The 14893-nt window shown below is 47.6% G+C and overlaps 1 protein-coding gene across 4 annotated transcripts; it reads left to right on the top strand.

Annotated features, from left to right (window-relative positions):
- Positions 1 to 960: 960 nt before the first annotated feature.
- On the top strand, positions 961 to 13648 carry LOC137796199 (V-set and immunoglobulin domain-containing protein 1-like). Of its 4 annotated transcripts, none has more exons than XM_068593970.1 (6): positions 961 to 1294; positions 7681 to 8025; positions 9271 to 9306; positions 10852 to 11130; positions 11264 to 11401; positions 11502 to 13648. In XM_068593970.1, exons 1-6 carry the CDS (start codon positions 1195 to 1197, stop codon positions 11699 to 11701), a joined length of 1098 nt encoding a protein of 365 aa, XP_068450071.1. In that variant the 5' UTR covers positions 961 to 1194; the 3' UTR covers positions 11702 to 13648. The 4 variants fall into 4 exon arrangements, with proteins under 4 accessions (XP_068450071.1, XP_068450074.1, XP_068450072.1 ...); XM_068593973.1 differs by having other exon boundaries at positions 11264 to 11306; positions 11502 to 11704; XM_068593971.1 differs by lacking the exon at positions 9271 to 9306.
- The last annotated feature ends 1245 nt before the right edge of the window (positions 13649 to 14893 follow it).

Raw genomic sequence — 14893 nt, 5'->3', positions numbered from 1 at the left:
TGTTAAGTTTTCAGCTGGTAATGAAACTACTGTGATGCACAGAGTACACGAGTACTAACGAGTATTATACTATAGCTGCCTCCTTGTTGTCACATACTTCCTTGTGCACTAGTATAACACACTTGTGCACTAGTATAACACACTTGTGCACTAGTATAAAAAAACTCGTGCACTATTGGGATATAAGAAAATCTTCAAACAGTTGAAAATACATATTTCCACTGTCAAAGCAATAATTAAGAAATTTAAAGCGACAGAAGATGTTAAGAATCAGCCTGAAGAGGACGTGTGTGTACGTTGACCCCACACACCGTGAGGAGGATGTTCCACTGGCTAAAGAACCTCCACATATCACAGCTGGAGAACTTCACAGGTTAGTTGAGTCTTGAGGTCAGAAAGTCTCCAAAACTACCATCAGACGCCACAAGTTAAAAAAAGCCTCAGCTGTCAATCAACAATCTAATCTGGGACTTCAATGGGACCGGGTTCTTCAACAAACATCAGAGGTGGGTTTGGTTTAGACAGAAAGATAGCAATTCAGAGAAGAATACCCACTGTACGCACACATGTTCAGGAGAAAAATATTTATTTATTGTCAAAAACAAAAGTTTCTTTTAAAACTTTTACGTCAATGAAAAGGTATGATTTTTGTCAATATTTTGAGTGAAAGACCAAACGAGTAAACAGCAAAGAATTCTTTTCAGAGCCTGTTTCACTCATGTTTACTCAGGGTGCCAATCATTCTGGAGGGCAATGGAAGTCTTTATTTTTATTTAATGCTTTTTCTTCTGTCTTCTCTTTTTCTTCGCTAAAGTTTTAAATGTATTTTCCATTTTCTTATTGACAATTTATGAAATTGTTGAATAAAGAATTAATTCAACAAAAAAAAATCTGGACTGCAGATCTGAGGCTCCGCGCAACCACCTGACCATGACGTCATCACCTCCCCGGATTGAATAAGAGATGTTTCGACTCACCAGAAGCAGGAGAACTTCGGTCCAAAGTTGTTGGAGTTAGTCTTTTTAAACGTGTTTAATCGTTCAATAGTTACTTCCTGACGTTTTATTTTGGGACAGTTATCTTTGAACTCTCTCAGACGTCGTCAGGCGAGCGAGCAGCGCAAGCTAACTAGCTCACATGTTCCTGTTAGCCAGCTAGCCTGCTAGCCCCCAGCTCGTCTCTCTTCGTGACAACATGTCTCTGCAGCTTCACTCCGCTCCTCTTCCTCTTCAGCTTCTCTCTGTGATCTTCTGGCTGCTGACTTTAACTGCGAGGACACTTGGACATGAACACGGTGAGACAATCCTTTCATTATATTCACTATTAAACAAGTGGCTCAATAGTGAAACTAACTGTAACTCTGCCACTGAATGAAATATAATATATATATATATATATATATATATATATATATATATATATATATATATATATATATATATATTGACAAACTGTCCAGCGTGATAAAGAAGACACGCGCTGGACGGTGCAGAAACATGGGCTAAACTTCCTGTTTACACTGTGACGCGCATAAATACTGTAGCGACCCTGCGTCAGGAAGTTACGAGACGTCGTCTGGCTTATTGGATGCTTTATTGTACAACACAGAACAGGCTACTGTTGGCCGTAGCCTACGCCAAAACAACCCAAAAACCACACTCAAAGTCTCGCAACGAGCTTCAGGTTCGCTGTCTGTCGTCCTCTTCCCGGACCGCAACACCACACGCATCAATCCACCCCCCCTCACTCGCTCTGCCAATCACAGGCACGCTCATAGGTAGCTACTTTGAGTGACAGCTTACACAGCAACACAGCTTATGTGACATTCACTGACCTCCTGAACTAGTAACTAACAATTAACATTGAAACCATAACATTACATAACAATTAACATCGAAACCATAACATTACATGTGCTGAGTCCGTTACACTACCCTCCCCCCACAAAGTCCCTCGCCCCCGAGGGGGCAAACAAAATCTCTCAGGTGCCCTGGGGGTCTCCGGCTCCGCCGAGGACGCCGTCGGTCTTGGGGAGAAGGGAAAGTGGTTGAGGGGATACTGGGGCCAGGGGATGGCAAGGAAGGGGAGAGTTCAGGGGCACCAAGACCAACCGGTGAAGATGCGGGCGAAAGACCGGGTCCATTGGATAAGGTTTGGGGGGTCATCCGGGCTGAGTCCAGGGTTCGTCGTGTCCCAAGCTCTCGTCCTGGTGGGGTGCCTGTGCCTCGATAGGGGGCCAGCCTGTCTCTGTGCAGAGCGACCTTCCTCCCGCGTGGTGGCAGCTGGACCCTGTATACCACTTCCCCAACTCTCTCCAGGACTCTGCAGGGTCCCACCCATTCACTGTCGAGCTTTGGGCACCTGCCCTTCTGCCTCTGCGGGCTATAAACCCAGACTAGCTCGCCGACTTCAAAATGTCGCCCTCTGACGTGGACGTCGTAGTTCCTCTTTTGCCTCGCGCCCGCACAGTGCAGCTGTTTCCTGGCAAACTCGTGGGCCGACTCCAAGCGGTCCTGGAGTTTCCGAGCATAGTCGAGCCCCGGGGGCCCGGCCGGAGCGTCAGGAGGTTTCCCCATCATCATCTCTGCTGGCGTCCGGATTTCTCTGCCGAGCATGAGAAGGGCAGGAGAGCAGGACGTGGAGTCCTGCACAGCAGACCTGTAAGCCATCAGCACAAGAGGTACATGATCATCCCAGTCACGTTGGTGTTTAGCCGTCACTATGGCCAGCTGTTGTGCCAGCGTGCGGTTGAATCTCTCAACCAGCCCATCGCTCTGTGGATGGAGAGGTGTTGTGCGGGTCTTGTGGGAGCCCAGTTTGTCACACATGGCAGCAAAGACACGAGACTCAAAGTTTCTGCCTTGATCCGTGTGGATGACTTCAGGGGCCCCAAATCTGCTGAACATTCCACCCACCAGAGCATCTACAATCGTTTCCGCCTCCTGGTTTGGCAGGCAGTAAGCCTCAGGCCACTTAGTGAAATAGTCCATGACAGTGAGGATGTAACGGTTACCCCTCTCTGAGTGAGGGAATGGCCCGAGAACATCAATCCCCACCCTCTCCATGGGGCACCCAGCCGGAAACTGTTGGAGCTGGGCATGAGATCTGTCCGCAGGGCCTTTCTTTGCAGTGCAGCTGTCGCAGCGGCGGCAGTAGTCCTCCACATCCCGCCGATGTTGGCCCCAGTAGAACCCTTGCCGGAGGCGGCGGAGGGTCTTAGTAACCCCGAAGTGACCAGATCCCGGCGCTCCATGCATCGCCCGGAGCACTGTCTCTTTCAGAGCCCTGGGTACCACCACTTGCCACTGCGTCTCTCCAGTCACAGGCTCTTTCCACCCCCTCTGCAGCACACCATCACACATGCGCAGGGCTTGAAAAATTGACCACAGCCCTTTTGTGGCTCGAGAACACATGGTGATCTCTCCCCAAGGTGGTCGCTGCTGGGATCCCACCCAAGCCAGCACCGGCCTTATGTCGACATCCTCTTCCTGTTTGCACTCCCACTCTGCTGCGTCCACAGCTGTCAGTCCAGGGCCTGCTGGCGCACACCCTGGGCCCACTGCAGCACATTTCACATCAGGTTGCAGCCGCTCTTCTTCTTGCGCCTCTCTTTTCTCACAGTAGTTGCAGCCCTTAGCGCTGCAAGGCCGGCGTGAAAGCGCATCAGCATTTCCGTGGCGCACCCCTGGTCTGTGGATCACAGTGAAATCATGCGCCTGAAGTTCCTCAATCCAGCGTGCTAGCTGGCCCTCTGGCTCCTTGAAGGACATGAGCCACTGTAAGGCAGAGTGGTCGGTCCTAACTGTGAAGTGGAGGCCCCCAAGGTAATACTTGAAATGTCGGATGGCACTGACCATAGCAAGCAGCTCCCGTCTCGTAACACAGTAGCGGCGTTCAGCCTTGTTAAACTGTCTGCTGTGATAAGCCACCACTCGCTCTCCTTCAGGAGTCACTTGGGCTAGCACAGCACCTGCGCCTGCATTACTGGCGTCTGTGTCGAGGACAAAAGGCAGGGTGGGGTCAGGCGGTGAGAGAACTGGGGCCTCTACCAGGGCTCTCTGCAGTGCAGTGAAAGCTGCATGGCATTCCTCAGTCCAATCAAATACCACCCTTTTTTGAAGAAGGTGGAACAGCGGTGCAGCTATGCAGGAAAACCCCTTCACAAACTTCCTATAGTAGGAGGCCAGGCCCAGGAAGCTTTTCAGGTCCTGTACCGTGCTGGGGGTAGGCCAATCCTTCACAGTCTGCACTTTATCATCCATGGTGCCAACACCACCGCCCCCAATCTTGTGTCCTAGAAATGTGGCCTCCCGCTGCATGAAGGAGCATTTCTGTGGGTGCAGCTTTAGGCCTGCTGCTGCCACTCTTTCCAGCACCCGCCTCAGGGCCCTGAGAGCCGCCTGGAAGGAGTCACCATGCACCAGTATGTCGTCCAGGTACACAACACACTCCTGCCGGGGGATACCAGCGAGGACCCTGTCCATTAGTCTCTCGAATGTGGCAGGAGCATTGCAGAGGCCAAACGGGAGGACTTTAAACTGCCACAAGCCCCCATTAGTGATGAAGGCCGTTTTGGCCCGAGCTTCAGGGCTGAGGGGGACCTGCCAATACCCACTCCGCAGGTCCAAAGAGGAGTACCAGGCTGACCCTGCCACTGTGTCGAGAGCTTCGTCGATGCGTGGAAGGGGGTAGGAGTCCTTTTTTGTAACTTTGTTGAGGGGTCTGAAGTCCACACAGAAACGCCACGCCTCCTTCTGCTTTTTGGGAACCATGACGACCGGCGAGGCCCAGGGGCTGGTGGAAGGCTCGATGATTCCCGCACGCTGCATCCCTTGTAGGGCTTTATCTGCCGCAGCTTGTCTGGCCAGTGGGAGGCGTCGAGGTCTCATCCTGATCGGCCGTGCATCACCGGTGTCGATGTTATGCTGAATGAGATCTGTGCAGCCCACATCGTCCTCCGACAGTGAAAAACAGTCCTTGAACTCAAGAAGCAGCTGCCACAACAGCTCTTGTTCACTAGGAGTCAGACCGTCGCAGTTTCTCTGCCAGACCTCCCTCACTGCCAAGACTCTGTCACAGTCGTCAGGTGGAGAAGCGTTCGTCACCTGTGTGGGTGGACTTGCAGCTGGTCGGACAGAGGCTGGGGGTGGGTGCAGCTCAGCAGCTAGCAGGGTGGAGGCCGGTGGAGGTGGCTCATTTGAAGGACTGCAGCTGGGAGCAGCAAAATTTGTTGTCTCAGCCATCAGTGTGGCAACAGTGTGGGTCGCAACACAGCCAGGCCGGGGTGGCTGGCGCCACATCTGGATGACATGTCCATCAGGGAATGTGAGAGTTCCTCTCTTTGTGTCGATGACACAGTCCAAAGCCCCGAGAATATCCAGTCCCAGTATACAGTCTTCTAGGATGGCAACCCACACCGGGCAGCGGATGGACTTTCTTCCCAGCCCCAGAGTCACTACTGCTTCCCCAACCATAGGAGTTCGCTCTCCGGTGACTGACTGTAGTTTCACTAACGTGGGAAAAATAACAGTTCCATTTATTACCACATCGGGCCTCACCAGGGTTGCTGATGAACCTGTGTCTACCAGTGCAGAGCAGTATGTCCCTCCAATAGTGAGTGGTGCATACCAACAGTCTCCTATCCAGGTCCGGCCCAGCACCACTAGTCGCTCCAGTTGACCATCGAAATCCTCCGGTGGTCTGGGTGTCCATACTTGGTCGGGTTGTTGTGTAGCTTTGGTAATGACAGGGGGTTGGGACAGAGTGCCAGGGGTCCGCATCGTCCCGATTATGCGGTCCCCGGATCGTTTCCCTTGTCCGCGGTGGAACGGGGGCAGTGTCGGAGCAGGTGGCCAGGCCGTCCACATCCCCAGCAGACTCTTAGTCGTCGCCTGTCTTGTCTCTCCTCTCTTAAGGTGGCAGCCCTCACCAGCTGGGTTAGCTCCCCCACCCAGGCAGGCTGCACCAATTCCATTTCAGTCCCACAAGCAGCTCTCCCTTGTGGTGCTTTCTCAACCACTTTACCCACAGCGCCGGTACACAGCATTTCTCTCTCCGTAGCTGACTCCAAAGCCTCCTGGAGTGACCCGGGGTGAACCAGTAGTGTCTGGATGCGCAGGTCAGCTGGCAGCAGGGCCTGGAGGAAATGGTCCCTAGCTAGCTCGCTCTGGATGGACGGGGGCATGTGGGCGTAGGTGCGGTGCACAAGCCCCTCAATGTCATTAGCGAGCTCCCTCAGCGGTTCTTCCGGCCGTCGCTGTCTACTGCATAGTTCCGAGCGGAGCAGGCTAGTGGCAGAGCATTGTCCAAACCGTCGCTTCAGAGCCCCAATCAGTGCATCATAATCACTCCTATCAGCGGGACTCAGCAGCAGCAGGCTTGATAAAGCGTCACCCGTGAGGCACATTGCTAACTGGAGAGCTTTTATTTCCGTGGACCATCTACTGGCATGGGCTAACAATTCAAATTGTGCATGAAAAGCTTCCCAGTTGGATTTACCGTCGTATCTGGGGGTCTTTATTGTGGACGGAAGAGCTTCCCTGCGTGTCCCAGTGTGCTCAGTGATGTCCCATTCTGCAGCCGCAGTCGTTCCTCTACTGCCGCCATTTCCCTCACTGGCGCGGGCCGAGTGTCCAAGGCCAGCCTCGGCAGCCATCCTCGCGGTCATTTGTTTTACCCGCTCACGGTGCTGCGTCGTCTGCCAGGACTCGGTTACGCCGTCCCATTCTCGTCCGTCACTTCCACTTTCATGTTTAATGTCGAGACGGCTCCCAGACCACATGTTCTTCACCGCTGACGAGCGTTAGCCACTTAGCTACTCCGCTGCAAACCCGCGTACAATGTTGATATCCAAAAGTTTTACTTCTGACACCAAATGTAGCGACCCTGCGTCAGGAAGTTACGAGACGTCGTCTGGCTTATTGGATGCTTTATTGTACAACACAAAACAGGCTACTGTTGGCCGTAGCCTACGCCAAAACAACCCAAAAACCACACTCAAAGTCTCGCAACGAGCTTCAGGTTCGCTGTCTGTCGTCCTCTTCCCGGACCGCAACACCACACGCATCAATCCACCCCCCCTCACTCGCTCTGCCAATCACAGGCACGCTCATAGGTAGCTACTTTGAGTGACAGCTTACACAGCAACACAGCTTATGTGACATTCACTGACCTCCTGAACTAGTAACTAACAATTAACATTGAAACCATAACATTACATAACAATTAACATCGAAACCATAACATTACATGTGCTGAGTCCGTTACAATACTATACTACATTGTATATGTATAGCGCTTTAAAAGGTACTCGGTGGGCCAGCACCGTCCACTTCATCACCAAAGAGCCCATTAAATGAATCCATCTGCAATGTAATTTAACTGTAATCCTGTCTCACCTAAAGTGATGCTTGTTGGATAGACGCAAAACTATCATAGTTGTGAATGTCAGGATTATTTATTGGCCGTGGAGGGAAATTCTTTGCCATGGAGGACCGAAGATTCACCTCCCTCAGCAAGGAGTAGATGTTCTGACTCGTCCCCTTCAGAGGTCTTCAGAGCCTTTTGTTTTTTTACTTTTCTTTGACAAGTAACAGCTGATCTGTCCGATCCTAATGCTTACCTGTGTTCTTCTGACTTTCTCTATTGAACATAATGATTAAAATATGCTTTGTCTTGCAGGGACCGGCGCCAGAGTCTTCGTCAAAGAAGGAAACGATTTCTTCTTGCATTGTTCCCTCGGCACCCAGAACATCGCAGCAGCTCTCTTTGACTGGAGGAAAGTAGCTGAGAGAGATCAGCCTCTGCAGGAGGTGTTCATGTATGATGCAGGCATTCACTACAACAACGGCGGCAAAGGTCAGAGCGACCAGTTCAGAGGACGAGTCTCCCACTTTCCAGAGGAGCTGAAACACGGCAACGCCTCCATCATCATCAGAAATACTAAGAAGACCGACAGTGGAAACTATACCTGTGTCTTTCCACATCTCGAGACGCCTCAAACCTTCAACGTCGAGGTGGTTGTTGGTGAGTGCTTTACTTACACCATTTCTCTTACATGTATCTATATATATATATATATATATATATATACATATCTATATATACATATATATATAGATATGTATATATATATATATATTGTACTCGTACGCCGTCTTACTTGTACTTGTACGCCGTTGTACGAGTACGCAACAGCCTCGTACTCGCGAGGCGTTGTACTCGTATGCTGTTGTACTTGCGAGGCGTCGTCCTCGTGAGGCATCTCGCTTGTTATAAATGAGATTCCTGGACAAAAACCTTTTCTGCAACCTTTCTGGTTGTTTCAACCTGCAGTGCTTTAGGTGTTAAACATTTACCTAACATCTTCCTTTCTCTCCTCCTGCTTTAGTCTTCTTCTCCTTTTCCCTTTGTCTCCTTCTGCTTTTGTCTTCTCCTCCTCTCTTTGTCTTTAGCTCCTCCTCCTCGTGGTCTCTTTCTTCCACATAAGCATCTATAACCAAAGACTCACAAGTTGTCGTATTGCCTTCAGGATCTTCAGCCTCTCCAAGCCATCATCTGCTTCCTCCTCCATTAACTCGGGTGACTAACACAGTAGCTGCTGCCGCTCTCGCCGCTTTCATGAGCTACCAGGTGTGAACAAAAAGCTTCTGTTAGCATCCAGTGTTGATCCCTTCAACGTATTGAATGCACGTCTTTCCTCGTGAAATGTCTGCAGAGTATTTTACATGCAGTGTTGTGTGCTTGTGTCCTCGCTGGCAGGTTTTCTCCTTCCACGTCTTTGATTGCTTCATGTCCTGGCATGTTTCATTCTATGCTATGCTAAGCTAACCGGCAGCTGGATGCAGCGTCATATTTTGCGTACAGACACGAGTGCTGTGTGTTATATTCATGTGTTCATGACGTTCATTTACGCTGAGTTTGAAATAACGAATATGCTTTTAAAAGAAAGAGGCTCAAAATATAAGCAGGAATACATAATCCATCTATATAAATGTTTATTCTTAGAATCAAACTATTGTTTCTCATTCATTTTGTGCTCATGGAAATCCATTGGTCAACATGTGTATGAACCCTGGAATATTCAAAGACCATCAATAGGCCCCTCCCACCTGCTGATCCTTGAGCCACTGATGATGGTCCAAACACGACCAATAAACGGGTCGCGTCTGCAGTGAGACTCAGAGCTTCATGTTTCCCCTCCTTCACCCTCCTTCACCCTCCTCAGCTTGTGATGTCACCCACAAATGAATGTTCCCGTTTGTCTTTCAGCTCTAAGCTTTCAAGACCGGTCCGGCGAAAGCTCAGGTGAGTGATGATGTCACTGACCATCATGTGTGATGTGTGCGCTGTAGACCTCCTTCAGATCTTTTCATTCACTCCCTCCATCTTCTCTATTGACTGGTGACATCCATTCTTCCAGAGGTCTGGTCATTAATCAGCACTGACACCAGTTATGGATCCTCATTGCAGAGGAACCAGAACAATGTAGAAACAATTTAAAGACACAACTATGAGATTAATATCTGATCTCTATTGGTTGGTCAGATCTCTTTTGAACAATGATCAATGTTAAGAGACGAATGAGGCGAGTCCTGAATTTGATGTCACTGATTGTCTCCAATGTTTAAAGGACGTTTGGTTTAAGGGAAGGCGTTGTGTCCAGAGCTTTAAGTAAGAATATGAATAGTGACAGTCGCACACACTGATCAGTGACGTCATCAATCACAATGATTTCTCCTGATCTGTCTTTAAGGAACAGTCTTTCCTTGACCTTCTGTGGTAAGGAAAGATGTGAACGAGAGTTCAAAAGCTTGATGCCTCAAAGTCTTACCTATTATTGATTAAAAGTTGTGTTTTATGTTTGTAACGATAAGGAAACCAACAAATATCAAAACTCCAGGACTGAAAACCAAATACCAACAAGATCTAAGTATCACGTGACGGCGCACGTTCTAGTTCATCCTTCCTGACCTGCGGAGAACAGTGGATGTCTTCCGTCTCGCGTACACGCAGGTCGAGTCTTTCATATCAACAACTCTTCAGACTGAAGACGGCCGTGACCTTTGCCCCTCTTGTCCCGGCCTTGAGCCTCTGAGAGAGGGAACCTGTGCATGAACCATCGCTTCACGCCTCGCAGTAAGATCTGCGAGGCTGGCCGAGTTGGGACGCCTGGTGGGACACCTGGTGGGTGAGGTTGACGTCCCCCTGTCCGGCATGCTGTCTTCTACTTTTCATTTCATTTTGCTAACGCTTTTATCCAAAGCGACTTCCATGTTTCTCTATACACCTTAGACACAGCGACGGGAGCAGTTAGGGGTTAAGTGTCTCGCTCAAGGACACATCGACAGGCAAAGACCCAGTACAGGGCACCGTGCCTGTCATAGTTTCTGCAGTCCCTCCAGGATATGGGCCGGTCTACCTCTACCTTGAGGGTGTATGTGGCCACTATTTCATGGCTGCATGCTGGGGCCAATGACACAGTAGGGAACTACAGCCTGAAGGCTCCCCCATGGGACCTACCCTTGATACTGGACTCCCAATGCTGGCCTCCCTTTGAACCTCTGACAGAGGTAAAGCAGAGATGGACAAGCGTACTTTCTCCTTGCCGTCACTTCGGCAAAGCGTGTCTGCGAGCTACACGCCCTGTCGGTGAGTGAACCATGTCGGAGGTGGAACTCGAATAGCTTCAGTGTTCCTGTGGCCTAGAGCAGCGTTTACCGCGATGCACTGCGTTATCCCACCGTCACAACATGATTATTCATTCTTTGCATTAAGTGGGTGAAGACCTTCTCTGTTCTTTACTCTTAAACATAATGTACACAGTTAATAATCTTCATCCTGTGTTCACAGTTGCAGCTCCAAAGCCATTCGTCACAGCGCTCGATGCCGGAGAGACCTGGTCTCTGCTGCAGTGTGAGGTTCGAGGTGCTTCTCCTAGACCTAAAGTGAGGTGGCAGGACAGCGATGGAAACCAACTTCCTGCTGAGGAAGCTCAGGTCTCAGAGAGAGGAAGCAGCTATGACATCACCCTCAACATCACTGTGACCAAGACGGGCCGCTATCGCTGTGTAGTGGAGCAGGAAGACATCAAGCACCGGATCACCTCTGAGACCTTTGTGCACATCAGTGGTGAGATTTCATTGTTGTTGTTCATGTCTTATTAGTTTAAACGTTATTTAGACTTCTTTAACTGTTGCTGTGCTGTACATGAGATGTAGTTACATTTCGACTGTTTACGTTTACTTTTTGTGATGTGTTTCAGAGAAAGTGTATGAAGACTCATCCAGCAAAGTGTCCATCGAATGGTTGGCTTTCACATTTGTTTTAGGAGTTTTCATTGTTATTGCAGTTGAAGCTCTGCTTGTATTTTTTAAGCGCATCACAATACACCTCAATAACAGTAAGTGTATGCGAAATACATCACCGTGTCCATAACGTGCAGACAACAACACAACACAAGTTAACTTTATGTAACACATAGTCTCTTCTCTGTGCTGCAGGTCTTCGACAGCAGGAGACGATGAGGAAAAAACGTCTGGAAGAAGAGACGCAGACAAAGGGTTTGGAAAACCAGGAAAACGGTGTGATTTACAAGAAAGTGAAATATTCATATGAAGTTCCTTCAGAGGGAGGAGATTTTGTTGGGTCCTCACCTGCTGGACTTCCTTCTGGACCCCCTGCTGGACCTCTAGAGGTTTGAGCGTCAGGTTAGAATGAGGTTCATGTTCAAAAGAGAGATCTACATCCAGAGGTGAGCTTGTGGTTCTTAGACACAGTTAAATCATGTTAAGCTCGTCTAAGTATAAAGAACCCTAAAAGATAAATAAAAGGACGCTGGTTGGCCGTAGGGGCGAGGGAAGAGAACAAAGGTCCAGCGTCGCCTCAGCAGTGTGTTACTCTTAAGCCTCCAGGTGCTTACCGGCCTCACACCTGCTCAGGTGTCTTTTATCCTCTGGAATATTTCACTTTATTGGACGGATGAAATGTGTTGTGGCCTCTAGAAACAGGGAGGAAGAGAGAAAGAGGTGTGACCTGCAACAACGTCAGCTTAAACAATGAAGTAGTTCATTTTAAAACAAAAATATGTAAAATGATGAAGAGGCTACACTTCATTTCATCCCACTATGTAAAGTACAATGGCAGCTTTACCTGTAGATTAACCCAAAAAAAAGACTCAACAGGAAACTTGATGCTGGGTTTTGTGAATTAAAATACAGGGCATCACATAGTCATCACATCAACACTCTCTCTCTTATTGACACCTCATCATTTTCCCCTCACCTCGAACTGCCATACACTTTATAACTGGTTGCACTTCACTTGTTTTTTATATTGATGCTCTGTTTTACTGTTGTCATGCTTTTATTTTGTTATCCTGTATTATTTCATTCTAAGGCAAACAAACAAGCAAACGTGCCTTAAAATTAAGTGCCGTTGGGAAGAACAATAAAACCAAAGTATCGATTTGGCCACTTTATTAGGTACACCTTGCTAGTACCGGGGAGAACTCCTTCTTGCCTTCAGAACTTAATTAAACTTAAACTTAATTCTTCGTAGCATAGATTCAACAAAGTGTTAAGTGTTGAAAGCATTCCTCAGAGATTTTCCACTGTGGTCAAAAAGGGATGGACCCGGTCAGCAGAAATACTCCACTAGGCCTCTGCATTTTAACCACGAGAGGCTCAAAGTGTGCCAAAAAAAATATCGACGACCAGCCTGACCATCTGACCGAATGGAAAAGGCTTTTCCAATCTTCTGTTGACGATAGCGTCAGTTTCCTGTTAGCTGAAGGGAGTCGTGTGGTCTCCTGCTGCTGTAGCTCGTAGGCTTCAGGGGTCCAGGTGTGTGTTCAGAGACGGTGCTCTGGATACCTTCGTATTAACGAGTGCTTATTTTGTTTGATGCTGCGTTCACACCAAAAGCGCTGAGAATATTTTGCTCGAGTAGAATGCTGCGCAGTCGATGCACTGACGCAAATGGTTGTGAACAACGTTTTTGTTTTGAATGTAGGATTTTATCCTCTGGAATAGTTCACTTTATTGGATGGATGAAGGGATGCAAGATGGTGTAGTGGCTAGCACTGACGCCTCACACTAAGAGGGTCTGGGATTCGAATCCTGGGCTTGGCGGAGTTCGGACACTGGTCTGGCAGGTCCTCCTGTGTCCTTCTCCAATTGCTCATACTTATGGAAATAACTTTGTAGTCATCCGGACAGTAGACCTACATAGTTGTGTACAATCAGTGCTATGATGGTACCATGTAGTTTTCATTAATATCTTGCTGTATGCCAATACTAATGGCATTTGTCAAGTGTTCATAAAGCTGGGCAGACACAAGTTGGTCAAAAAGGGAACCAGTTGTTGGGTGAAAAGGCCAGCGCTGCACCACTTCATCCCTATGCGATACATGTTATGTTGCTTTTCTTCATGTTGTGAACTTGTGATAAAGTCTTCTGCATGTATGAGTTGTCTTTTGTTTATAGTCACTATTTATTTTGTCCACTTGGAGTCGCTGTTTTCCCTTTTTTGTCATGATTCATATAACGTTGATTATTCATTGTTGATTAGAGTCCCGTTTTACCTTCACAAAAGTTGTATACTGTTGAAGGAAGCTGATGTGCAGAGACGGACCAGAAGGCAATGTGTGTGTGTGTTATTGTCTTCTGCAGAATAAATGAATGCTGCAGAATTCATCTGAGTCGACCTCTTCCATGCCCTGAACACATTTGTTACATTTAAACAATACAACAATTTAAGGATTTTTTTTTTTTATGGAATGGCAAAAAGCCTAGAATCAGTATGAAACTGCTCTCTGCCTCAAGGGTAGTGGGGGATTGGCTCGTCCAAATATGGAATTATATAGCATAGCATTCAAAATGAATACGCTAGCACGGCACTGGGCGAACTATGAATGCAACGCTGCATAGGTAAAGATGGTAGAGGAAGAAAGGAGGGAAGAGGAATTAACAGCTCCACTCCAGGTTATGCACTCGTTATCACAAATACACACAACAAAAATAGATCAAGGAAATCTAATTTTACAACACTAAGTGGGCACATAGGATGCTAGGCTCTCTCAATACAAACAAAGCTACTCCACTTGAAATAACCCTCTCATCTGTTTAAGGGGAAAAGTATTTCTATGGGATACATGGCTGGCAAAATGATTATGTTATCAAAGATCTCTACAGAGATGGCTCATTCAAATCATTCCAAGTCCTTAAGGAAACATTTAATTTAGATGAGAAGTGGGATTTTTAAAAGTATTTACAGTTGAGGAGTAGCATGGGGAAGCTGATATTACACATGTAGGATCATCTCAAGCTGTACATGCAGTAGTGTGAACGGCAGCGTGACAGCACAAAGGTCTCTGGAGAAAGTAGACAAAAAGAACAAAGAATGCAGCTACACACACACACATTTCTACATGAATATATATTTATAATCACATATGAATGAATCAAAACGTGATCTGTAAACCACAAGAAGCCTAAAGTTCAAAACTAACAGGAAGTCATTTCTTCTGTAAATAGGAGGTCACGGCTGTATTTGAGACTCATTTTACATCAACTTTATTGTTCCAGAAGGAAAAAGAGCTTTGAAGATAAAATACATAAAGACACCTTGATGATAAGAACATGAAACGTGACGACGAGCAGGCTCTCATATGACACTGTCATAAACTAAAGAACGAGCAGAGAGTCAGGGTATTATTCTCCTGGTCAGATGATTCATGGATATTAACTGATTATGAATCTGTTTGTCAGTTGGGGAACTAAAGAGAAGAATTGATTGGAGTCAGGTTTTATCTTCTGTTTATTAAGTAATATGCATCTGTTATAACATGAGGGGAGGCTGGTGCTGGTGGTAATAAGGTCACTTTATACATGAG

Source organism: Clinocottus analis, unplaced genomic scaffold, assembly GCF_023055335.1.
Source record: "Clinocottus analis isolate CAN_PGR_092001 unplaced genomic scaffold, fCliAna1.0.p SCAF_3, whole genome shotgun sequence".
Classification (NCBI taxonomy): Eukaryota; Metazoa; Chordata; class Actinopteri; order Perciformes; family Cottidae; genus Clinocottus; species Clinocottus analis.
Note: the sequence above shows the minus strand (reverse complement) of the source record. Positions and strands in the feature narration are given on the sequence as shown.

Bases quoted from the DNA above. Each gene is read 5' to 3' on its own strand.
- LOC137796199 (XM_068593970.1), top strand. From the start codon at position 1,195: ATGTCTCTGCAGCTTCACTCCGCTCCTCTTCCTCTTCAGCTTCTCTCT. The intron at 9,307-10,851 runs GTGAGTGATGAT...CTGTGTTCACAG, and splicing joins CCGGTCCGGCGAAAGCTCAG to TTGCAGCTCCAAAGCCATTC. The intron at 11,402-11,501 runs GTAAGTGTATGC...TCTGTGCTGCAG, and splicing joins CACAATACACCTCAATAACA to GTCTTCGACAGCAGGAGACG.